We start from the raw sequence: 27,743 nt of genomic DNA, 5'->3' as shown, positions 1-27,743 counted from the left end.
TGAGGAAACTTGAGTCCCAAAGATGTAAAGTGACCTACCAAACTTCACACCGGTGAGTGAGTGGCCAAGGCAGGATTCAAACACAGAACATCTGACCCCAGACTTTTTCCACTGAACTATGCTGTCATCCAATGAACCTACCCCACTAATGTTTCCCAATAAACATATAAATGGAAGGATACAATCACACCAAAACAAGGCTACGAGTATTCTTTCTTTGATATCGTCAGTCCTCCAAATCTTTCTTCCAAGTATACCAGTGTTTACTCCTTTGACACAAAGGAGTTTCATAAATGCTTGTTGACTGACTATTGTACTGAATAACTTACTTTGTTGCCAATTTCAAGTGCTAGCTCACTTTAAATGTAGCTTATGGGGAAGCCCTCTGAAATACAAGCATTCTACCAGAGAACAGTTTTTGAGAGAAAGAAGGCAACTCTGTTTATGGTGAAGAGTTACTCTCATTCCAAAGCAAGACTTGGTAGGTAAGATCTGAACACTGCAAGAGGATGTAGAAATGGTTCAGTCGTACAGTTGCTCCTTCCCAGCAGGCTGCCTAACGCGAGTGAAGTAAATCTCCTAAACATTAGGCACGCTCAGATGCCAATATCACTAGTGAGCTCCCTGTCACTGGAAATATCCCAGCTGAGACTAGCTGACCATCTGAATGGGACATTTCAGGAGAGATTACTGTACTTGGTACAAAGCTGAACTAGATGGCAACAACAACATCAATAAAAAAGAGACATCATGATGATGGTGATGATGACAATGACGACGACAACAACGATGATGATGATGGAAGAAGGGATGTAGAAAACAATTATGGCAATTAACTGTTGGTAAAGACATAAATTGGTCCAGTCATTCTGGAAAGGAATTTTAAACTATGCCCCAAAAGTTACAAGGGTATTTATACCATTGGATCCAGCTATACCTCAATTAGGTCTATAATCACAAAGAAAAAAAGAGAAAGGAAAAGAATTTGTGTGTAAAATGATATTTATAGCAACTTTTTGGGTGGCAACCAAAAATTAGGAACTAAAGGAGTATTCCTTCCACTGAAGAATAGCTGGCATATGAATGTGATGGAATATTACTGTGTCATAAGAAATGATGAAATGATGCAGAGTAAAGTGAGCATAACTAAGAGAACAATTTAGACAATGGCAATATTATTAGAAAGGAGAACAACTCTGGCTTTAATGAGGACCTACAAGTCCAAAAGAATATGAAACATGCCACTCACCTCCTGTCAAAAAAACTGAGGAGTTTAAAATGCTACAAGAAATACACATATTTGATCCAAGATAATTACAAAGAACTCATGATGGAAAATGTTCTCCATATCCAGAAAAGAGAACTGTGGATTCTGCGTGCAGATTGAACCATACTGTTTCTATTTTTGTTTTTGTTTTTTGAGGTTTTCCCCTTATGTCCTGATTCTCCTTCACAATATAACTAATGCAGAAATATGTTTAATGTGATTGTACATATATAACCTATATCAGATTGCTTGCTGTCTTGGGGAGGGGGGAGGGAAGGAAGGGAAGGAGAAAAATTTAGAACTAAAAATCTTATGAAAACAAATGAGGGCAATGAGGGTTAAATGACTTGCCCAGGGTCACACAGCTAGTTAAGTGTCAAGTGTCTGAGGCTGGATTTTGAACTCAGGTCCTCCTGAATCCAAGGCCAGTGCTTTATCCACTGTGCCACCTAGCTGCCCTGAACACTATCTTTACATGTAACTGGAAAATAATAAAATGCTTTTATGATTTTTTAAAAAAAGAAATATATAGGGACAGCTAGGTGGTGCAGTGGATAGAGCACCGGCCCTGGAGTCAGGAGTACCTGAGTTCAAATCTGGCCTCAGACACTTGACACTTACTAGCTGTGTGACCCTGGGCAAGTCACTTAACCCCAATTGCCTCACTTAAAAAAAAAAAACATTAAAAAAAGAGAAATATATATATATATATGTTTTACATAATCAATGTAGAAATTTCTTTGACTAAACTATATGTATTGAATACTTTATTGGGGGAGGGTTGTTTAAATATGCTCAATGGATGAGGATACAGAATAAAAGAAAAAAGAAAAACTGATAATAGGAGATGACTCTCTGAGAGAGGAAAAGGGAAGAATAGGAAATTTAAATTATGTAAAAACAAAACATCAATAAAATATAAAGTTAATGTTTTTAGACCAAACCTCTGATTAACTGATATAGGAAACTAAATAGGAGGTACCTTCTTCTACCAATGAAGACTGGCACCTGCTCTGCAAGTCACTTACTTCCTTTTGGGATTTCTTTCTGGAGGTGATAGGTGGATTTTTTCAATTTCTATTTTACCTTCTGCTTCTAGAATATCAGGGCAATTTTCCCTGACAATTTCTTGGAAGATGATGTCTAAGCTCTTATTTTGATCATGGTTTTCAGGTAGTCCAATGATTTTCAAATTATCTCTTCTGTATCTATTTTACAGGTTAGCTGTTTTTTCAAGGAGATATTTCATATCACCTTCTATTTTTTTATTTATTTGGATTTGGTTTATTGTGTCTTGATTTCTCATAAAATCATTAGCTTCTATTTGCTCTATCCTAATTCTTAAGAAATGGTATTCTTCAAAGAGTTTATGTACCTCCTTTTCCATTTGGCCAACTTGACTTTTCAAGCTGCTGACTTTTTTTTCATGACCCTCCTATATCACTTCTTTTTTTTTTTTTTAATTTTATTTTTAGTGAGGCAATTGGGGTTAAGTGACTTGCCCAGGGTCACACAGCTAGTAAGTGTTAAGTGTCTGAGGCCGGATTTGAACTCAGGTACTCCTGACTCCAGGGCCAGTGCTCTTATCCACTGAGCCACCTAGCTGCCCCTCCTGTATCACTTCTAATTTCTTTTTCCATTTTTTCCTCTACCTCTATAAATTTTCTCTCTACCTCTCTTACTTTATCTTCAGAGTCCTTTTTGAGTGCTTCTATGGCCTAACACCAATTCATACGTTTCTCGGAAACTTTGGATGTAGGAGCTTTGACTTTGTTATTACCTTCTTCTGAGGGTGTATTTTGATCTACCTTGCCACCAAAGAAGCTTTCGATGGTCTGCCGCTTTCTCTGCCTGCTCATCCTGACTGCCTATTTCTTGGTTTTTAACTCCTTCTTTACATGTAGTGCTGCTTCCAAGACTCACTGACCCAAGCTACAGGGGGTTCCAGGGGGTACAATTAGGCTCATTCTCAGCCTGCCTGGCCTGTAAGTAACTGTGGCTGCTTTCTCTTTAACCCAGAGGCAGAAACCTGATTGAAATCTTATTTTCTATGGTTGAAAGCTTAGTGTGCCTGTGCCTCTCCCTCACTGGGCCGCTGCTACTCAAGTCTGCTTACTGATTCAGAATATGGGCACTCCACCTTAGCTCCAGCAGAGACCATAGCTATTCCCTGCCTCCCCCCCACCCCGGACAACCACTGGATCGCCTTACTGGTCCATGACCCGAGTTTCAGAAGAAGCTGCTGATGCTAAAGATTCTGAGGCTCTGGAGGCGTGGCCTGCCTGGGACTGGATCTGTGCCATGCTGAGCACCTCTCTCAGCCTGAAGAGCAGATGATCCCAGCCACCTAATTAAGCCATCTTTGGCTGGAAAATAGTCTCACTCTGTTCTTTTGTGGGTTATGCTGCTCCAGGAGCTGTCTTATCGCATTTTTTTTTTTGGAGGTATGTGGACAGGTTTGTCTGGAGCACGAAGAGTTACAGCCTTTCCTCTGCCATCTTCAGAGTTCATCATTTCTTATAGCACATTAATATTCCACCATAATCATATACCACAACTTGTTCAGCCATTCCCTAATTGATGGGCATCCCTGCAATTTCCACTTCTTTGCCACCACAAAGAGAGCTGCTATAAGCATTTTAGCCTTCTTTTTCCCTAATCATCTTTGAAAACAGAACTAGTAGTGGTATTTTTGGGTCAAAGGCAGTCTAATAACTCTTTGGGCATAATTCCATATTTCTCTCCAAAATAGTTGGATCAGTTCAAAATTCCACCAACAATGATTTTTTTTGGGGGGGGGGGGAGGGGGGAGGATGAGGTAATGAGAGTTAAGTGACTTGCCCAGGGTCACATAGTTAGTAAGTGTCTGAGGTTACATTTGAACTCAGGTTCTCTTGACTCCAGGGCTGGTGCTGTATCCACTATGCTACTTAACTATTCCCTCTCATTTCTAAGTACAGAATCACATCCCAAAGAAAAGACAAATGAATATACATAAGTTCTGTTCCCTTTAGTAGTGGAGATATAAAGGGTTCATACTACAAATAGGCCCCACCTTCTTATTAACAAACAGGCTATTTTCCAAGAGTTTATTTATGTCAGCCGCTAGGAATCTAAAATAAAGCTCCCCATTAAAAAAATGTTTTAAATTATGCTCGAGTTCCCCAGGCCAATCCATAAAAGCTTGATGCCACTGAAGTAGTATTATTTCATTTATATACTATTTCATAAACAGTACTATTTCAATAACACTAATCACCATTTAGAACTTTTACCAAAAAAAAAAATTGGTATCTATTGTTCTTACATCACCTTCATTTCAAATTATATTTACCAAGCTATTCTATGCAAATGTATCCCTCCCTTCTCTAGCTTCAATGAGCCACCTCTTGTCACAGTTGTACCAATTATAGGTGCTGTATTTCCCAGGTAATACAAACCTAAGTTCTTCTACTATTAAAAAACATCTTTCCTTAAAAAAAAAAAAAAAACACCTTTCCTGAAATGTTTTAAATGTGGAAAACACTAAGCACCTACTATGTACAAGCACTGTACTAGTCACAGGGGATACAAAGGCAAGGCAAAACCCTCAGACCCTCAGGGAATTTACATTCAACTGGAATGGTCAACTTGTATATCAAGCAATCATATACCACATTTCACTCTGCTACTTCCAAGAAATGACAGAAGGAATGAGAGCTAGCAGTCTTACTTTAGATGACAATGATCTATGTCTCATTACTTCTGATCTCAATTGCTTGGGTTCTACTCTCTACTAACTTCAGACTCAACCCAAACCATAAACTGAACATTTGGAAATATGATCAATAAAATAAACACCAAAGAATTCTTAAGCAGAGCAATTGCAACATGAAATCAAATTTGTAAATTTGTGGAGAGGATGCTCAACATTGATTTTAAGTAATAAGGGAATATTACACAAAACCGAGGTAAAGGTAAAGTTCTGGGCTATTCATAACAGGACCATTTGGGGGCACCATTCCACTGTAGAAAACTCACTTACTAGCTAGTATTGAAAACTTACAATTTGTCATTGGGGTTCTTCCTACCCCAGAGAGTGATGCCCTTACCTGTCGAAATCTCTTCAGATGTATAATAAGCACATCAGGCAAGGTCCACAGGCTTAATGTTATGCTCCCTTGCTGCAGCTGCTTACAATGTGGGCAACGCCAAGCATCATCTGGGGCAAGCTAAAAATGAGAATTGCTGAGTATTAGAGAATCTAATCCAACCTCTTCATGTCAAAGAAGCAGAAACTCAGTCCCAAAGAAGTGAAATGATTTATCCAAGGTCACAGAGATAGGTTAATAGCAAAAGGATTGGTTTCTTTCTTCTTCTTTTTTTTTTTTTTGACCAGTTATCCTTGTGTTAAGCTCCATCTTTCAATGATATTTTATATAGATTAAGGGAAATAATCTATCCTTCCCAGGAAACTTTCTAATTTAGAATCTTGTTGATAAAAAAAGAGATAAGGCATATGATGTTATAGGACAAAGAACAAGACTTTGGTCCTTCATCTTTTTTATAACAAGAAACCCTTTAGCAATCTAGTAAAGGTTGTGGGATCCCTTCTTAGAATAAGGTTGCTAAATTCAAAAAAATTAAATAAATAGGATTACAAAGGAAACTAAAAGTTAGAGAAAATAAAGATGTGTTTCCAGTCCAAGTACATGAGCCCCCTGAAATATGTTCAAAGACTAGACTCTTGCTTTAGAGAAAAAAGATAAACCAGGGAAACAAGACGATTAGCTTCTAATGGCATTAAAAGGCAGATCCTAGAGCCAGAATAAGGCCGATCAATCAACCAACAACGATTTATTAAGCACCTATTATATGTGGCACAATATGCTAAGCACAGGGGATACAAATACAAAAGAGAGACAAGACAGCCCCTACCTCAAAAAGTTGACGTTCTAATAGAAGGACACCACACCTGGAATAGTATTAACCAGGGAAGGGAGTTCTTATCTATGGAGTCACAGGAATTGAATGGGAAATGGTATAGAATGGAAACAATGCTGGCTTTGATACTAACTACCTGTTACCTTGGGCAAGTCACTCAAATTTTTCTAAGCCTCAGTTTCCTCAACTGTAAAATGAGAGGGTTGGCCTAGATGGCCTCCAAGGTTTCTTCCAACTCTTAAGTCAATGAATCCAAACACCATTCCAGAAAATACCTGCTGCTGAGCTCAGCTATAGGTGGCCCATTTGAAAAATAATTTAATACCATACTAGAAATTGGCTTCCAGTCAAAGCAGCCCTGCCTCGGGATGAATAAATTACAAGGGTTTGATGGCTTGTTGAGGTAAGAAAGACACTAATGTTCACACCAAATTGGACTTGATTGCTATATTCATGTAATACCTTTAGGGATATCATGTACTTTCCTCATAACAACCACGTGAATTAGGTTTTACAGATAGTATTATCATGGCATGCCACGGTATAATGGCATTCTAAGTATGTGGAAACCAAGACTCAGAAAGGTTAAGTGATTTTTCCAGGGTCCCATGGGTAATAAATAGCAGAGCCAGATTTCACCTGCCTCCAAGACTCTCCTTCACAGCATGCTGGCTTTGATTTGATACATAATGACCAAAGTTTAGACTTATACCTTGGGCAGGTATAACCAAGAGCATAGATAGTGTTACAGGATTTTAAAATGAATGGAACTTTATAGATTGTCCCTCCTTTTACAAACTGTTAGAAGACCTGAGGAAACTGAGGGTAAGAGCAGCTAAATGAGTTGCCATGGTCACACAGGTAGCAAACAGCAGAGCTGGGATGCATAAGACCATACATCCATATTCACATAGCTACTAAGTGTCAGAGGTGGGATATCTAGCATGTTACCCACTAGGTGGCACTGCCTCTGATTCAAGCTTATATCCTTTGACCCTAAATACAATGCTCCTTCCACTATACTGAAAGATGACCATTTGTCACCTCACTTTTCCACGATCATGAACAGCGAGCCTAAAGAGACAACACCACAAGGAGAACTGTAGCTCAGGTACCAAAATCCAACACAAAATATAAAGAAAAAGAAAAGTTCTATAGTGAACTCGATGAGATCCTCCAAACGAGGTCAACATATCCTTAACTTTGTTGAATGGGCAAAGGAGAAAGCAATGACAGCTGTTAGAAAATGTGGTTTGAGGGAGCAGCTAGGTGGCGCAGTGGATAAAGCACTGGCCCTGGAGTCAGGAGGACCCAAGTTCAAAGCCAGCTTCAGACATTTAACACTTACTAGCTGTGTGACCCTGGGCAAGTCACTTAACCCCCATTGCCTCTCAAGGAAAAAAAATGTGGTTTGGTATTAAGAAGAGAAAGAAGCCAGACTTGAACACCATAAATACTTTGAGGAGTCAGGAGGCAGCGGACATGGAGTGCACCAAAGGATATCATTTTTTAGAAATTCCGTTGGGCATAACTTATCAGACAGGAAACAACTGATTACCGATATAACAGTCATTTCAGAGGCAGCCATCTGTGTGCAGCTGAAACATCAAGTGGTTGGAGCAAAAGCCAAAGTAAATATCCCATGAGAAAAAAAGTCATCAAATTGGATGAAAATAAGATACTCCATGCAATTACAGCCATTCCAGCATGACACATTTAAAGAAGCCCTCAAATCTGAAGACTAAGAAAAAAGAGTACATGTCTAAACTTTTTACCTGTCACTATTTGCATTAGAACAATGCACAAATCACTTCAATAACAAGGCCAAAAGATTGGTTCAGTCAGCAAACAGCTGATTCCTCTTGTCCAAACAGAAAGACCTAACAGCAACAGTCGTTGAGAGCACATACTCATTTGTAAAACATTACAGAACATTAGAGGCCTGGGATCCCTGATGATTTATAAAACAGCAAAAAGCAGCTGAGGAGAAAACAAGCCCACACAGAAGTTACAGGGTGAGATTCAGCATAGTCACATCATCCTGAAAGCATCTGGAGATAATATAGTATCTCATTTTATACCTTTAAGGGCTTTCAATGTACTTCCCTCAAAAGGAAACCTGTGACAAGGGCAGTAGAAGAACTCTAACCTCCTCCTGCTACCTTGTTTTACAAATAAGGAGACTGAGGCACAAAGTTAGAGAGTTGCCCAAAGTCATCCAGCTAATAAGTGGCAAAGTCACTTCTTCTGACTCCAAATCCAATGTTTTCTTCCACTACTCAAAATGAAAAGAGGAAAAACAAACCTAATCACAGAACTTCAGAGTTGGAAGGGCACCAACCTGCACCTAGACAAGGTTTCATTCATCTACCAAAGCTTCTATTCCATCCGTATGGAATTGGAAATTCTGCGCACACCACGCAAAGGAGTAAGATTTTAGTGGCAGGCACAGCTTCATTTACAATACCCAATGCATATGGAACAAATTCCAAATGCTATACAATATATGGGATTATTAAAGTCTTAAAGGTTAAAAATGGTCCAGCTCTTTGCACAGAACCTGGCACAGAGTAGAAGCTCAAATAAACACTTGTCGACTTGGTAGACAAAAGAAAAGGATTATAGAAATATAAGGAAGGAATGGAGCCAATAAATGAACTAATGTATTTTAGAAAGCTTTTCAACACCATAAATTGAAACAAAATAGAGATTTCAATGTTATTCTTAATTTGCCACAAAATTAAATTAGCCAACATGCATTCCTCATTCTCTCAACCAGAGTTTCTTTGCCTATATAGTCTGTGATTTCAGGAGATCTGTGAACTTGAATGGGGAAAAAAATTACATTGTTATTACTAACTTCTAACTGAAATTTAAGATATCCTTCAATTAGGATGTTTTTAGAAAGTTATTTTGAGAAGGATTTTAACCAGATTCCCAAAGAAGTCTATAAAACAAAAAAGGTTAAGAGCCCCTGCTCTAAACCATCTGAGTAATCAACGTTTTACTGATATTGGTATTAATAACCTAGTAATTGAAGTCTTAAAAGGAACATAGGATCTTAGGATTTAGAACTTGAAGGAACCTTAGATATTTAATCTAACTTCCCCACTACCACCACCATTTCTGTTGTTTTCCAGACAGGGAAACTATGGCCCAGAGTAGTATCAAACAACAGTCAAGAAGCATTCACTGAGCATTTACTATGCTCCAGTCACTGTGCTAAGAATGAAATGATTTGTCTAAGATCAAGAAGAGTTAACTGGACAGAATTAATATCAGATATCAAGTATCTTCTAAAAAGACATTAAACCATTCCACAAACTATAGATATGCTTGGGGGAAAAAAAACAACTAAAACAGTGGGAATCATTAGGCCTGTTTTCCAATTACCAGTTTTCCACTTCCTTAAGTTGCCATATTACCAATTCTACCTTCACTCACCTGTTCCTCTTTGGTGTACAGTTGGAAACACTGTGATAAAGTGCAAGTCTGAGGCTGGTGATGATGTTCCTTCTGCAGACGGACACTTTCTGCATCAGGAACATATTCATCTTCTGTATTTAAAAACAAGCTGCAAATAGGAAAGAAGGGAGTTACCAAAGACCAAGACAAACTAAGATAGGGGCAGCTGTAGCACTTTCTGATAGCTTATGTTCATGTGGCGGTTAATGAGTTCATAACCAAAAGACTGAGACATAAAATTACTAGGAACAAACTAAATATGATTTTGAAGGGTACTAAACTGCACCTCAAAGCAAGATATTTCCTCCAACAATGTAGACTGCAACCCATTCATATCTGCTAGTTCTAGGCAGCTCCTGTTCGTGTCCTTCTACAAATTTGCCACAGGGGTTCCACCCAAAATGCTAGAGGCCTTCTTTCTTTTCTCCTGTTATCATAAGGATACTAGAAGAGCAAATATTCAGACCTTTCCAAATATTAGCTCTTGCCAAATGACCTTCCCACCTTCCACATAAATGTCTCATTGTGGCATAGAGGTGACTGACTATGATTTCTCAAAGGCTATGCCAATAGACCATGGTTTCTAGTAGGTTCTACCATGTGGGAAGGTGTCAAGTCTGTTTTCCAAGACCCATCCATCTTAGTAAAGAAAGGAATATCACCAGGAGGTTGGCTATTGGGAAATGAATTCTTTGGCCATGGCAACTCATGAAACAATAGCAAAAAATAAATTTGAAAAAGTACTATGCTTAGTAATAGTATTATGATTATATTAGAGCTTTAAAGTTTACAAAGCACTTCACATGCGTCATTTCATCTGAGCTCACAATAACCTTGTAAGGTTAAGTACTAAGGTCATTATTGTGTCCATTTTGCAGTTGAGAAAATTGAGGCTTAGAGTCAAATGACTTGTCCATGATCATACAAGTAGGGTCAGAAGTGACATTCAAATTAAGGTCTCCCTGATTCCAAATCTCACTCTTTTTCAGCAAAAAAATGCATTTGGGGGCAGCTAGGTGGCGCAGTGGATAGAGCATGGGCGCAGTGGATAGAGTCAGGAGTACCTGAGTTCAAATCCGACCTCAGACACTTAACACTTACTAACTGTGTGACCCTGGGCAAGTCACTTAACCCCAATTGCCTCACTAAAAAAAAAAAAATGCATTTGGATTTTTTTTTTTAGAGTAGTGGAAATGAACTGAAGCAATTAATACTAAACTTCTTGTACTTTCGCCACCAATTGAACATTCCACTTGAAAAAAACTAGGTGATGGGGCAATAGAAAGGAATAAAGGAGAATACAATAAAGCTAATCAACAAACAGAAATTGAATTTATGGCCTTTACTCCATTATCACTGAAACAAATGAAGTAGGTTATAAGAGACTGGAAAACTGAAGCTAAGTCTAGAGTGGTTGGGAAGATGAGTCAAATAGAATGCAAGACTCTCAAGGTATTTACATCAGGGGAGGGGAAAGGAGGTGGCCGCTAGGTGGCGCCATAGTGCACAGAGCGCCAGACCTGGATTCAGGAAGACTCCTCTTCCAGAGTTCAAATAGGACCTCAGACACTTACTAGCTGTGTGACCCTGGGCAAGTCATATAACCCTGTTTGCCTCAGTTCCTTATCTGTATGACAAACCACTCTAGTATCTTTGCCAAGAAAACCCCAAATAGGGTCATGGAAAGTTGGACACAACCAAAAACAACTGAACAACAAGGGGAAAGGATGTCTTCCTCTGCCTATCCCCAGCAAATCTTTCAAGGGTCAGAGTTGAAAAAGGAGGAAAACTAAAACAATGATGTCGCAATTGCCAAGTAAAACAATACTCACTAATCTTTTGTCTCTTTGTCCCATTCCACTACTAACTTTACATGAGCAGTACCACCTTGTCCACATGATTTTAATGCCCTATGGGAGGAAAAAAGACATTGTATTATTCTATCAAATGTGATTAAAAATAAATAAATAAAATATAAAAATAACTAACATCTAAAGTCATAATCCAATAGACAGAGGTCAAAAGTTATTATACAAATTTAAACTCTACACAGCCGGATGCCCCAAATCAGCAGAAATTTGATGATTCCCTAGTCAGAACAGAACTGGATTTTCCTAGCACTATGAAGGGACCATTGGCCCAAAGCACCTATCTGACCACATCTCTCCCCTGCCTCTGAGATCAAATGAAAGGATGATTGACATCTAAAACTTCTCACAATCAGTCTTCCTAGCAGAGACCTTTCCAACCTGTCTTCCTGATATGGTCCCTTTTTTGAAGAGAAGGAAGAGATAATAAGAGACCTTATAGCCACATAAAGTTTGGGGACCCTGAGAGGAAGGAAGAAAGAGAGCAGGGATTCTAGTGAGAACAGATGTCATCTATAGGCACATGGAGCATCAGGAACCAGAGCGGTAAGCACAGTAGTGAACTGATTCCCCATTGGCTGCAAAGGCAAATAGCTAATGGCATCTTCACTCTTCCCCTCTTCCTCCTTTCTATTTCCTCTTCCCTTGTCCCTCAGATTAAATTTATATTTACTTTGTATATAGCTTGCATTTACTTAACTGCATACATGCTGTGCTCTACTGCAGTAGAATATAAACTCCATAAGGGCAGAGAGAGTTTCATTTTCATAACCCTGACACTGTGTTTAACACGCAGTAGGCACTTAACAAATACTTGATGAATTGAGATGAGTTTGTAGCTAGATCTCTGCTTCTCCAACAGTACAAGGGAGGAAAGGGAGCCTTGAACTCTCCCAGGTGTGTGGAGCTAACAGTTAACCCTAACTTACTTAATGTCCTCAAGTTGCCCTGAGAACATCATAGCTAACGTACTCCTGAAAATAGGCTGGGATGAGTGTCAGCAGCTACATCTCCAGAATGCTGTGAGGACAGCAGCTTCCCTATTACGTTTACACTTTCATATTAACAGCTGCCAAGATCAAGTTCCAGCTGAGACTGTCACAGGAAACAGGCTGTTGAGATAATTGCAGGTGGGGCAATAGAGAAGATATAAAGGCCATGATGTATTTTTAAGTATAAAAGCCTTTTAAAAAATTAAAGCATTTCTTGGATCCCCACATGATAGTAACTATACTATAATGGGATATTAAGAAGGCACCTCAAAGTCTAACCCTTATTTATAGATAAGGAAACTGAGGCATGGAGGTTAAAGTGATTTGCCCAAGGTCACACAGGCAGCCTTAGGACTTGTTCCATCGTAACAACCTGCCTCTTTCAGCATCCATTATTTGAGGAAATACGTGACAAGAAGCTACTATGAATTCAATAATATTTTAAAGGAATTTGCATTTTATTAATCACAACAGCTTTATGGTTCAGATGTTTTTCTGTCATCTCCAACTCTCCATCACCCCATTTGAGGTTTTCTTAGCAAAGATACTGGAGTGGCTTGCCATTTCCTTCTCCAGCTCATTTTACAGATGAAGAAAATGAGGCAAACAAGGTTAAAGTGACTTGCCCAGGATCACACAGCTACTAAGTGTCTGAGGCCAGATTTGAACACAGGAAGATGAGTTCCCAGTTGTTCATATCACCACAGCATCAACATACATTTGAAAAACATGAACATAAATACAGCAGCTACAGTGCAGTGGAGAGAGCACTGGGCCTAAAGTCAGGAAGACCTGAATTCAAATCCAACCTCAGATGATTAATAGCTGTGTGACCCTGAGCAAGTCACTCAACCCTGTTTGCCTCAATTTCCTCATCTATTAAATAAGCTGGAGAAGAGAATAGCAAAACTATTCCAGTATCTTTGCCAAGAAAACCCCAAACAGGGTCACAAAGAGTTGAACAAGACTGAAAACGACTGAACAACAACAAACATACATATGAGAGGCATGTTATTTATGTGTTCTATAGGAGTTATATCTGTTCATTTATGAATTTGCAAATCCTTTGAAATAACTAGGTGGGGACCAGGGCAGGGGGTGTAATGTTAGATTGTAGAGAGGAATTTAAGAGCAGTTTGCAAGGAGGCCATAGGCATTAACCCCAAACAAATGAGCAGGGCAGTAAATGTCAAGAAATGAGGTATCTGGTACAATTGATTCTGGGCAGTCAGGTCACAATGTCTCCCTAAAGACCCACAGTAAGAAAAACACATCACTGGAAACAAGCTATAGTCAATTTGGAAGATTCAGGAAGTGCTCAGGACTGCTTCTCATATATAACACTGCATTGTCCCACCCCCCCATATCTTTGCATAAGCTGTACCCTATGTTCAGGAAACTGGGATCCAGGGAGATTTAAAGGCATGCACAGGGCCACACAGCTATTGCATAAGGATATGACTTATAATTGGTAAAAATTAATCCATAAAATTAGTGAAAAAAATTGTAAATACTAATTTATAGCTATGAATAGAACTGGCTATTACCTATGAGCCTAGAAAGTACTGGTATAGTGAAAAGAATACGATATTGAAAATCACCAGGGGCAGCTGGGTGGCACAGTAGATAAAGTACTGGCCCTGAATTCAGGAGGACCTGAGTTCAAATATGACCTCATACATTTGACATTTATTAGCTGTGTGACCTTGGGCAAGTCACTTAACCCTCATTGCCCCACCCCACCCCAAAATCACCATAGGTCTAGGTTTGAATCCTGCCCCAGACAATTACTAGCTAAACAATTATGCACAAATCCCTTAAACCTTGAACCTCAGTTTCCTCATCTCCAAAATGGATATAATGCCCACATTATATCCACATGCTCACAGAACTAAAGGAAAAATCAAATGCAAACCTGGAAGTGCTATATAAAGCACAAAATGTTCAGTCTAAAAGAACCGTTAAGATAATGTGATGCCTTCATTTTAAAGATGCAAAAAATTGAGACCTGGAAAGTTTAAGTGACACACAGCAAGATCACACAGATAGCAAGAGATCAGGGACTGGTGCCAGGAATAGACCCCAAGCTCCTAAATCCCCAATCTGTACAATTATATGACATGACACACCTTTTAGATAACAGTATCCTTTAATGTAATCTCCTTTGTAACACAAGAAAGAAAGAAAGAAAGAAAGAAAGAAAGAAAGAAAGAAAGAAAGAAAGAAAGAAAGAAAGAAAGAAAGAAAGAAAGAAAGAAAGAAAGAAAGAAAGAAAGAAAGGGATGGGGAGGGGAGGGGAGGGGAGGGGAGGGAAGGGAAGAAGGAATTCCAGGAAATTAAAGAAAAAATATTTCACATTTTCATCTTGAAGAAACTCAAAAAAAAAAATTTAAAACAATTTAAAAGTATCATTTCTCTCTTTTGTGTGTTTTTCTCACCTCCTTTCTTCTGCCTATAGGTCTCTACCTACCTCCTCCTAACTTCCTAACTTTATTCACCATATCCTCTGATTAGGAGTGCCTGAAGGCCAGTGTGCCTATAATATGAAAATTGTAACAAACACATATCAAGCTCCTGATAAATAGATCTAACTCACCAATCTGTACATTTTCCAGGTTTAAAAAAAAAATCTCAATGTTATAATAGGTAAATGCTACCAGTATGTTATAAAAACTTATCTATTCCTTATCTACAGCTCAGAAGTACAATAGTTTCTGCAGTCATCTGTTTTCCTTAGATTTAGTGAAGAAAAATAATATATTCTGGAAAGCAGAGAGTACTCCATATCTCATTTTACAGAGAAAGGCTATTTAATTTCACAGAGTATTTGGAGAAATCACTTTAGAATGCTATGTAAAGACTATGAGAAGCGCTTGGTTTTGTTTTTAAAACCTAAATTCGATGAGAAAACAGAAGAAACTGATGCATTTATTTCACTTGTGCATCAAACAGAAGAAACTTCAATGAACACCAAAATAAGAACAAAAAGAGTAATACACAGAGCAACAAACATGACGTAAATTCAAAGAACACTTAAAGAAAGCTAAACACCAAATAATTTTAATAACTAGCCGTGGTCCTAGAGACCAAAGTATGAGACATCTCTTCCACCTCTAAGTAGAGGGGTGGAGGACTATGGGTAGAGAATACTGCATACATTGCCAGATGCTGTCACTGCAAGCCATTAAGGGTCTCAGCTGCTACAAAGAGACTAAAAGCATGAGATAAATAAAAGATTTTTGACTGCAAGTACCTTCAAAGTACAAGAGCCACAGTTAGTAGGCCGGGAAGGCTCTGGCAGAAGTTTGAAATTAATGTTTTGCTCAACTGGGCAGCAAAATCTGAGTTAGATTACATATCTTTTCATCTTTCTGGGCCTCAGTTTCTTCAACTATAAAATGTGAGGTGGGGAGGGAGTTGGACTAGATGTTCTCTAAGCACCCTTCCAGACATAAATACTTCATAAAGTGAGTAGTGTTGAAGATCAGTGTGTGAGGGACATACCTCTCCAAAGTGCTTTTATTTCTTTAAATTTTTCTCTAATTATATATTGCTATAGCCATACTGATTACTCCTCCACAAAAGTACTTATACCTCATCATGGTCAGGAAGTAACTCTGATTTCCTAAAGGCTTTACCAGTGACAGAAAGTGTTTGCTATCCAAAATCAACCTTAGCTCATCACCAGAAGGCTTGATTATTGTGATGAACTTTTTTGACCATGGTGACATATTACACAGATAAAAATACAAAATAGCTTCTACCATGAAAGGAGCAACATGATAAAATAAAAGTGTGGCGAGGAAGTGGAAGGTTCTAGGATTTGGGGGCTATCTACAAAAATTGATTCTATCTCACTCCCCATATCTAATCTGTTGCTAAATCCTCTCATCTCTCCTATATGCCCCCTTCTCTCCTCTGACATTGCTACCACTCTGGTGCAGGCCTTCATCACCGCACAGCTGGGCTGTAGGAGAACCCTGCTGGTGATTCTGTCTACCTCAGGTCTCTCCCAACTCCAATCTATTCTCTGTTCAGTCAGTAAAGTGACTTTCCTAAAGCTCCAGAATGCTCTCTTTGGCCTTCAAAGCCTTTTATAACATAATCCCCTCCTACCTTTCCAGTCTTCTTACATCATAGTAACATACTCTTCAATCCAATGACACTGACTTCCTAGCTTTTCCATGAACAAGACACTCTATCTCTCAGCTCGGGGGATTCTCCCTAGCTGTTCTTATGCCTAGAAGAACTACATCATATCCAAAGAGATATAAATTAAATAAAACCAGAAGACTAAATAGTCATAACCAAATAGAGAGAGAACTCAAAGATTCTCCTAAAAGAGATGAATAATGATGCCGAAGAAATTCTTTTTGATCACAGGTCCAAAGACAACCAAAAACATAATTCATGGGATATGTGTTCATTTTACCTTGCTAGATGCTCAGGATACAAGACCAAAACAAACAAACAAATAAACAAAAACTGGGACTATCTTTGAGAAATTTATATTCTGCTGAGATGATTTTTAAAATATTCAGATCAATTTTCAAGGTTTCTTGAAAAGGAGAAAATTTCAAAAGGATAGACATGATTATGAATGATACTCTTACCCCTACCAAAAAAGACACAGAATTTACGAGCAACCATTGACTAATATTTTTAGGACCGCATCTATAAAAAATCTAAATGATAATAGTTTTGCTTGCATTGGAGAATATGCTTGTGGAAAATGAGAAAGGATCAGACAGCAGTTCACAGATGACTACATCTTCATGGTTTATACAAGTGACTAGAAAGCTGTATGGGATATAAGATTCTACCATGTCTACTTGGTCATTAAAATCGAGCAATGCTGTACAGGGAAAGGAAGCCTAAAAAGTTCTGCCTCGAACGTGACTTCTGCCACACATAGGTTAAGATCAGGATTCCATTACTATTGTGCTATAAGAAATTACAAGCTGGCAAATTTCAGAAAAACCTGGAAAGACAAGTGGATTGAGGCTGAGTGAAGTGAGAAGAACCAGGAGAACATTGTACACAGTAACAGCAACGTTGTGTGATAATCAACTGTGATAGACTGGCTCTTCTCAGCAATACAGTGATCCAAGACAATTAATTCCATAGAACTCATAATGGAAAATGCTCTCCACATCAAGAAAAAAAAACTGTGGAATTTGAATACAGATTGAACGATACTGTTTCTACTTCTTTTTGATTTTTTTTCTTTTTTGAGGTTTTTCCGTTTTGTTCTGATTCTTTTTTCACATGACTAATGCAGAAACATGTTTAATGTGATTGTGCATATATAACATATATCAGATTGCTTTCTGTCTTCGGGAGAAGGGTAGGAAGGGAAGGAGGAAGAAAAATTTGGAACTCAAAATCTTATCAAAATAAATATTGTAAACTATCTTTACATGTAACTGGAAAAAATACTATTAAGATTGAAAAAAAAAATCAGGATTCCATGATAAATGGCAACCTAAAGGTAACTGTGTTCAGTGATCCACTAGCAACATGAAAAGAAGCTTCAAGCTGGGATCTACGCTCACCTAGTATAGTGCCCACATAGAGTAGATGCTGAAATAAAACACTTGGTGTTTCACAGTCCAACAGAAGCTGTCCTGCACAATGTTCAAAAAGAAGAGGGCTTGCCTTTATCAATGGAGCAGTACTGTAGATGCTTCTGTTTTGAAATGACATTATGCTGATTGCATACAGTCCCAGAATGCTAAAGGGTCTTCTGAATAAGATCACTAAAAAGAGATAAGCATGCCATCCACAGAGGAAAAGCAAGGGGATAATAGCATGCAAATGGACTGGCAGCCCATTGAGTTCTTCATCCATACATATACACATACAGGTTGATCATACATCTCTTAGGGTAAAGCCCCAGTCCCTACATTAGAGACCACTGATTTAGAGCACTGAGAGGTTAAGTGACTTGACCATGGTGATGCAGTCAGCATTTCAGAGACAGGATTTAAAACTAGGTATTCCTAAGTCCTGGCCAGTTCTCTATCACTAAAGCTTATTGCAATCAAATATTGGAGGAAAAAGGAGAAAGGGTAAGGAGGGAAAAGATAAACTTATACAGATAGCAGAAAGCAGATGCTAGAGATGGAAAATTATCTGGACCCCAAATTAAATATGAGAAAAGATCAGGCTAAATAATATTGAGAAAATGCAGTCTACTCCATTCCCAATCTGTTCACTGCAGCCAAAGCTTATCTTTTCCATACTAATATTCTTGAAGTCATGCTGAATAGGTATGAATCATGGAACACTATGAACTCATAAGACTATCATTTGCGGGTAACCCAAAGGACAATGGAAAGATCCAAGATGAGTATAAATAGTCTGTAGCATACTAAATAATAATGACTTGCATGTAAGAAGTGACATCAAAGACATTATCAAGGACATATAACCAGAAAAGGAAATTTGTTGAGTAGATAGCGACAGTAAGGGGTACCAAACACCTAGACAATCCAAATCCCTGTTCTCCATTACTTAAAAGAACATAAGGAGGGGGCAGGTAGGTGGCCCAGTGGATAGAGCACTGGCCCTGGATTCAAGAGGACCTGAGTTCAAATTTGGCCTCAAACACTTAACACTTACTAGTTGTGTGACCCTGAGCAGGTCACTTAACCTTCATTGCCCTGCGAAAAAATTAAATTAAAATTGTTTAAAAAAAGTTAAATTTTTTTTTTAAATAACATAAAGAAGACTTAGAGCACATTCAACAGTATCTTTGTGGCATATTTATGGGAAGAAGTAACAAGTCAAGTCAGAAAGCATTTATTAAGCACTTAGTCTGTGCCAGGCCCTGTGAAATACTAAGAAAGACAAAAACAGACTGCCCTCAAGGAGCTTACATTCTAATGGGGGAGAAAACATGGGAGAGACCAAATGCAAAGAAAACTGTACACACAAAGTAAAGACATAGTAAACTGGAGATTATCTCAGTCTGGTAACAGGCTGGGGAATACTACTTAAATGTCATAGTTCACCCAAAGAAGTCACCCCTAGACTCAACAATAACATCAAATTTAGCAAAACTGTTAATTTAGGGAAGGCATTCCGGGGTCCCAAGATTCCTAGACTTACAAATGTATTAGATCATTCACCAACCAACAGACTGCTAAGAAATCCATCTAATCCAATTCAGTATGCACTTGTTAAGCATCTGCATGATGTGCCAGGCACCATACTAGGCACTCACTGGAAATACAAAGGCAAAAATGTAACCAGCTCTGCCATCAAGAAGCCTTCACTTTACAAAGCAATGGAGGTGGGCATCACCCAGTACACATATAACCATAAATAAAATCCAAAGTAATTTGGGGGGAGTGGGACCAGGAGACTTTAACAATTGCAGAAATCAGGAAAGACCCTTGGTGGGAAGTGACAGAAACTAAATCTTGAAGAGCAGTGTGGGTTCCAAAAGGTCTATATGAGGAGAGAGCATTCCAGACATGAGGGACAGCTAGTACAAAGTAAAAGTTCAAGACAGACTGCCATGTCTGAAACTGGACTGTGGGGACAGCCTTAGCATACAGTATATGTCGTTAGTTAGGAAAAAAAAAAAACTATACCAAGATGCACCAAGGAAGGGTGTCCATGGGCATTAAGCATTGCAACATGACCACTCATGGATAGGCATTAAGGTAAGACCAAGTACAAGAAGGATATCAGTTACCATCCAACTAAAATTAAATAACAGAAAACACCTGATTTGTGCAAACACAGGGAGAAAAATTCCAGCTATGAGGTGGAACAAGGCATAACAACTGTAAATCACACAAAACAGAGACAGAACCTCAGATGATTATATAGTTTCTGCTGGATAAATATTGTGGACCACTACAAAATACATGGTGGGATGAGGAGGCATGAGTGGGTTGAGATCTGTACAGATGGATGGAATATACAAGCCAATTGACTCAGAGATCCACTGAAGTTAATGATTAGAAAATGATATCTTTTGCTATTGGGAATTTACTTTTTTTTTTTTTTTAAGAAATTGGGTATAAGATAGTGGTATGGTATGTTATTCATTTAACTATCACCAGAAGAACCTCAACCATTCATGCCAGGAGGCTGTTTTACCAGGACACAAGCAACCAACTGGTGGCAGTGTACCCAAGCTTTAAATAACAGTGTACCAAGGAGAAAATAAATTAAAGGATATCATCTCTGAAATGCCATCTTAGCAACCCAAACATAGAAAGTTTTAGCACATGACAGAGTGACATATTCATCTTGTAACCTCCTGGAGTATTGCTGCTAAAGACTTTTAGGGCCAGGTTTTGTTTTTACAACTAGAGACATAAATAGTGCCTGTCTACAAATCAGGTTTATGGTCTAAAGGCTCCCCTTGATAATTAAAGAATTCCAGAGTCCCAATAAGGAAGTGGTTGGGGAGAAATTCCTGATGTGTTTCTGTACTCCTAAATCCCAGAGGGCTAAAAGATTCCACAATACATCTGTACCATTGCTCTGCAAAAAAACAAAAAAAACTGCTGAGTAAGTCTTAAGAGCCAGGGAGTATGACAAAAGCTTGCTCCCCTTTCTTTTTTAGACTAAGGGTCCCCAGTATCAAATCTAGGCTCACTGGAGCCCAGAGACCCTTATGGAATGGACCACAAGTGACATATCAAGTCTCTTTTGTACATGAGGAAAGTGGGGCTTTGAGAATTTACACATAGCTAGAAGGTGGGATTTGAACACAGCTCTTTACCACCTCCAAAATCCAGAGGTCTTTCCACTATGCAACACTGCTTCTTATTGAGGAACTCAGTAATCAACAACATTTCTTCAACAGATATTTATCGACCACCTATACTGTGCAGGGCACTGGACTAAGTGCTAATAGCTGGCTAATTCTTTCAAGTAAACTGGAAATAGGTATGGGAGCAGTATCCAGGATTCCCTAAGTCATCTCAATATCATTCAAAATTATGTAGGTGAACCAAGTGTTCCTATATCCCTATATGGGCCAATATCACCCCCCAAAAAAATTTTTTATTATCATCAAAAACACTTGTGGGGGGCAGCTAGGTGGCACAGTGGATAAAGCACCGACCCTGGATTCAGGAGTACCTGAGTTCAAATCCAGCCTCAGACACTTGACACTTACTAGCTGTGTGACCCTGGGCAAGTCACTTAACCCCCATTGCCCAGTCAAAAAAGAGTAAAAAAATAAATAAATAAAATAAAAACACTTTTGTGCCTTACAATAATCACCTTGGGCATGTCACTAAACCTTTCTAGGTCTCAATTTCATCATGTGTAAAATGATGTTGTAATAGATGGCCTCATAAGTCCCTTCCAGTTCTAAATCTATGATCCTGTCAAGGAAATAGTACAAAGAAATGTGAACTGTTACCTTTATTTTCAATAATCTCACACTTTCCTTTCTTCACTTCTCTCCTACCTCCTGGTGCTATCCCTAAGCAATAACTCTGCTCCTCTAGAGAACAGGACAGGGTAGACCTAGCCAATTCAGACTCCAAAATCAGCTATTTTCCCTCAAGTATAGACTTACCCCAATACCTAAGTGCTGCTCCCAGCTCCAAAATCAGCAATTTTCCCTCACCATAACCAAAACTCTTAAGCTCTTAGTGCAGCTGTTAAGTAAAAAACAAATCTAATTAGACTACTTCACACTAAGGTATAAGTACTCAGTAGCTCCTTAACCCTCCTAAATGCTGTTGTAATTTTTAAAATAAATACTTGTTAACCCAAATAAGTCTCTAATTGGAGGAATTTCAGACATTCTGACAAAGATCCATGGAAATTTTTAACAGTGTGGGTGGGGGGAAGGAGGCAGCTGCGAAGTTGTGGGAACAAACACAAGGCTGGAGTCAGCAGACCCAAGTTCTAGGGCTGGATGTGCCAGAAATCCATCACTTCACTGTGTGACTGTCACCAGTCTATGCCTTAGCTTCTTCATCTGCTAAATGAGGGAATTATATCAAATGATCTCTATTCCCTCCCTTTCAGCTCTAACATCTTAACATTTCTTTAGGCAAGGAGCCAATACACAAATCCTATGGTGCTGCTTGGTAGTCTGCCCTTCTGGTTAGCTTCCCTAAATTATCTTTCTTTTACCATTTTCCCCTTCTATTTCTGAACCAAAAGAATCTGTAAAAGTCCTATTTTAGCTGGCATTAGAATGAAAAGTTTCATTGTGTACATGTCAAATTTGACTGATCTGTCTAAAATTACAGAAGATAAATCCACTGGAAGATTTCTATTGGCCATCATTTTTAAAGTGATATTAAAATGGCAGTGCCCCCAAAAATTGAACTTCAAACCTGTCTTAGGAGGTACACTGAATTTGATCAAAACCCTACCAACACCACCACAAAACAAAATGTGAAATGCAGTGCAATTGTGTCGGAGATGCCGTTTCCTTCTGACAGTTTGGCTGTACCATTTTAAAGTAAGCAGAGGATGGGGCAGCTAGGTGGCGCAGTGGATAGAGCACTGGCCCTGGAGTCAGGAGTACCTGATTTCAAATCTGGCCTCGGACACTTAGCACTTACTAGCTGTGTGACCCTGGGCAAGTCACTTAACCCCAATTGCCTCACAAAAAAAGAAAAAAGTAAGCAGAGGATTACAGACAAAGTTCTGGAGGAGATTTCAGAGTAGAGTCTCTTCTTTTTTGTGTCATGGAACCCTTTAGCCATCTGTTGAAGACTATGGGGATAAAAGGAACTAAATAGGAAATTATCTAGAAAATAACCAGGCTAGCAAACACTTACAGCTGGGGCCAGAATTTGCTTCATTTATTTGGCGCACATACACACACACACACACACACACACACACACACACACACACAAAGAGACTCCTACAAGTGGTCGTTGGGGAAAGCCCCAGAAAGTCATTTTGTGAAAAAAGATATACACACACATAGGAGAAAGGTAAATTTGGTTGGATTACAAGAGCACAAGATTGATTTTCAAAAATATTTCAGAGTAATCAGAAGCCAATTCTATTCAAGAGTGAGTATGATAGGGGGCAGCTAGGTGGCGCAGTGGATAAAAGCACTGGCCCTGGATTCAGGAGGACCTGATTTCAAATCCAGCCTTAGACACTTGACATTTACTAGCTGTGTGGCCCTGGGCAAGTCATTTAACCCTCATTGCCCCACAAAAAAAAAAAAAAAAAAAAAAAAGGAGAGAGAGTGAATATGATAGAAAGAAAGGGAAGAGGAATCCTAGCTAAATTAGTTGTTCACAGTGTGATGGGCTCTCTGGTTCTGGTTCCCCACTCTTAAAATGAGGAGATTAGACCAGATGACCTCTGAGACCTTTTCCAACTCAAAAGCTATGTTGTATGTGTTCATTTCATTTTCGTGAACAAACTGTGTTCAAACACCAGCTACTGCCAACATTAAGTATAAAATCTTCACCTCAGACAAAAGTCGGCCCACAAAATAATTGCTTTTTCCTCGTTTCCCAAATTAAAGATATCTCCTAGTCTTCATGATTTTTAACAAATTAAAAGATGTTCAGCTCTATTCTTTTGACATTTAAACTTGCAAACCTAACTCTTCTAAGGTAAGTGATTAGCTAGAGTTTGGACTTTGTGCCTAATTTAAACAATACATTAAAACTGAAGTATAAGGTTCTTTCTCCTACCTTTCAAATCATGTGACAATCAATTTGTGGTGAAATAACAAAAAGAACAATTGAGAGAGAACTTTTGAAAATCTATTTCCCACCAACTGAGAGAACAAAAAGGAAGCTAGAAGAAGAGGAGTGAAAAGGAAAAAATGCAAAATAGTCTAAGTGTCACAGCTGTGAATTTAAAGACCTGCCTGCCCCCTGCCTCACCATCTATATGAACTTTCCACTCACAGTAAAATGGCCAATTTATTGTTCCTCAAATATATTATGTGTAACCCCAACTCTGTGCCTTCAGTCACACCCTTCTCCCTTCACAACCTTCTTTACCTGACTATGGTAAACCCTACTCCCCTCTCAAGGCCAGATAATACTGATACCTAGCATTTATATAGTGCCTACCATGTGCCAGGCACTGTGCTAAGCTCAGTATAAAAAAAGGTCCTATTTGTTCCTCACAACAATCTTGAGAAATGGGTGCTATTATTATCCCCATTTTACATTTAAGGAAACAGGGCAAACAGAGGCTAAGTGACTTGCCCAATATCACACAGCTAGTGAGTGTTTGAGGCTGGATTTGAACTCCAGTCGTCTTGACTCCAAATTAAGTCTCACCTCCACATCTTCCTTATCCCATTCCCTCCCCTTCAAAAGTGTTAGGTCTACTGTTCTTTTTCTTTCACCACAAATTCACAGCCACATAATTTAAAAGGTAGGTAGATAAAATGGACTCTCCCTAATAAGGATTAGCACAGCCCCAGGGCAGGAGTCCTGGCAGGGCAGGGCAGAAATTGTCTAGATTCCTATGCAATTTAATCACCCTGGAAACCTACCTGGCCTAGTCCAGAAGATTTCAGATAAGACTGTTTCTGGTCTATCCTCCACCCACTGTGAAAATTAACCTATTAAAATAACCAACAGGAAGCTACTCACTTCGGAACAGGACTTTAAGATTTGCGAAGGGCTTTTCTCCAAATAATCCAGTGGGATATAGGAACTCAGAGAGGCAGAAGAATGCAAGAGAAAGAGGGAGGTTTGCTTGGGTTTGGGGTTTTTGTTTTGTTTTGTTTGTTGATTAGTTGGTTCAGACTCATCTTGACCTCATTTTGGGTTTTCTTGAAAAAGATATGGTTTACCATTTCCTTCTCCAGCTCATTTTACAGATGAGGAAATTTAGGCAAACTGGGTTAAGTGACTTGCCCAGGGTAACACAGCCAATAAGTATCTGAGGCCAGATTTAAACTCAAGTCCTCTTGACTACAGGCCCAGCACTCTATCCATTTCACCACCTAGTTGCCCTATTGGCTCTGAGTACCTGGGTTCAAATCCTGCTTCTCATTCTTACTATCTATGTGACTTTGGGCAAGTCATTTCACTTTCCCTGGGTCTCAGTTTCCTCATCTGTAAAATGGGAGAAGCTGAGGTCCTATTCAGTTCTAGAGCCATTCTTCTGTGATACTAGTACAACCATTACTTACATCTTTCAGATAATGAAATGGGGTATCAGAGAGGTTCAGTCATTTGCCCAACATCATATAACTAATGTGTCAGAACTGAAATTTGAACCCTAGCTGCCAGTTCCCTCCTGATTCAATCAAAAAAGATTTATTCAGAACTATTTTGTGCCACACATTGTTTTAAGCTAAGCACTGGGTATTTAAAAAAAAAAAAAAGTAAAGACATTCCCTGCCCTCAAGTAGTTCACATTGTAATTAGGGAGACAACATATAAAAAACAAGTTACGGGGCAGCTAGGTGGCGCAGTGCATAGAGTACTGGCCCTGGATTCAGGAAGACCTGAGTTCAAATCCAGCCTCAGACACTTGACACTTACTAGCTGTGTGACCCTGGGCAAGTCACTTAACCCCAATTGCCTCACCCCCCCCCCAAAAAAAAAAAAAACAAGTTACATACAGAGTAGATGATGAGAGCTAATCTCAGAGAGGAAGGTTCTAGCACCTGGGGGACCAGGAAAGGCCTTCTGAAGAAAGTGGGCTTTTAGCTAGCTAAGCCTTGAAACAGAGACATAGGTGAGGAAGATTTCAAGTCCACCATTCCTCACCCCGCTCCCATTGCTTCTCTGAAAGCTGAAAGAGTCAAGTAACCTTCAAAATGAACTACCATCACTTGTGTCCCAACTTGCACCCATGAACTATGATCTACCTAGAGAATTTTGCTCCTAAAAAGAGAGGCAAATCCACATATTTAAACAGGAGTAGCAGAGAACCAGATTTACAACTAAGAGACAGATGACCAGCTGGCAATATTTCCTGATAAAATAATGCCCGACATTACCAATCACCTGGGAATTTTCTTATAATCACCTACCTAACAAGCATACAAATACATCAGCATGAATACACTAGCTGCATAAGATGAGGCAAAATGAACTTTGTTGGTCACAGATGTCCTAACTTTATCCACAAGAAACAAAAGCACTGTAGTGTGTTAGCTCATGGGTTCCAATCCAGTGCTTCTTACCTGACCATGAGGTTGGTCTGTGTTTACAGTGATACATTACATAAGCCTTCCAGCATAAAGGAAGAGAGTCAGATAGTGTTACTTACAGAGCTGAAAGATGGAATGTCTCTGGATCTTTGCTTCCCCCCAATGTAAACTCAAGAAGAGGAGGTGAGGTTAAGTGATCTCCAAAATCCCTTCCTAGTTCTAAGTGTTCATCTGTGAGTTTAAGTGGAAAGAAGATGCTGGGTTGCAAGTCAGGAAGCCACATCCCCTCATTGGTCACCCTGCCTAATTTTTACCCCTTCTAACCCATCCTTCACATGCAAGTCAATCCTAAACCATTATTCTCATTTTAAAATACACCCAGATGCCTTCAGTGGATCCCCATCACCTCCAGAATCACATCCAAAGCCTTCAGTCAGACATTCAAGGTTCTTTACTACTCAGCTTCTATTGAATCCATCCAGTCTTACTGCCTGACCAACCCTCTGTTCCACTATGGTCTGATCACTGTTGATGAATATGACTTCTGAATCTCTGTAGCTCCATGTTTATTCATCTTGTTTTTCCTTAAATATTCTTCTCCCTTCTTCCATTACTCAGTTCTTTAGCATTCTTTGAGTCCAGCTCATCTAATATTCTCTATAAACTCTTTCCTTTTCCCCCCTTTTTCTTTCCTTCTCTCTCTCTCTCTCTCTCTCTCTCTCTCTCTCTCTCTCTCTCTCTCTCTCTCTCTCTCTCTCTCTCTCTCTCTCTCTCTCCTCCCTTTCTTTGTTTTTGGCATTAGTTTTTCAAAATTTTGAGTTACAAATTCTCTCCCTTCCCCCTGCCCCTCTCCTACCCCTTGAGAAGGCAAACAATATAGTATTAATTACACATGTGAAGTCATGCAAAACATATTTCCCTATTAGCCACGTTGCAAAACAAAAGCGAGAAAGGTGAAGAAAGTTTAAAAAGTATTCTTCAATCTGCACTAAGTTCATCAGTTCTCTGAGGGGGTATAGCATTTTTCATCATGGGTCCTTTGGAACTGTCTTGTACCACTGTATTGATCAAAGTAGCTAAGTCTTTCACAGTTGATCATTGTTATAATATTGATGTAACTGTATACAATATTTTCCTGG

General features: G+C 39.0%; 1 protein-coding gene across 1 annotated transcript in view; it reads right to left on the bottom strand.

Annotated features, from left to right (window-relative positions):
• The window catches only part of USP31 (ubiquitin specific peptidase 31), a 136,108-nt gene that overhangs the window by 21,833 nt on the left and 86,532 nt on the right, over positions 1–27,743 (bottom strand). Inside the window, 3 exon segments of the mRNA XM_043972172.1 lie at positions 5,359–5,478; positions 9,635–9,764; positions 11,488–11,565. Coding sequence (XP_043828107.1) covers positions 5,359–5,478; positions 9,635–9,764; positions 11,488–11,565 — 328 coding nt within the window.

Source organism: Dromiciops gliroides, chromosome 1, assembly GCF_019393635.1.
Source record: "Dromiciops gliroides isolate mDroGli1 chromosome 1, mDroGli1.pri, whole genome shotgun sequence".
Classification (NCBI taxonomy): Eukaryota; Metazoa; Chordata; class Mammalia; order Microbiotheria; family Microbiotheriidae; genus Dromiciops; species Dromiciops gliroides.
This window is presented reverse-complemented; position numbering and strand designations above follow the sequence as displayed.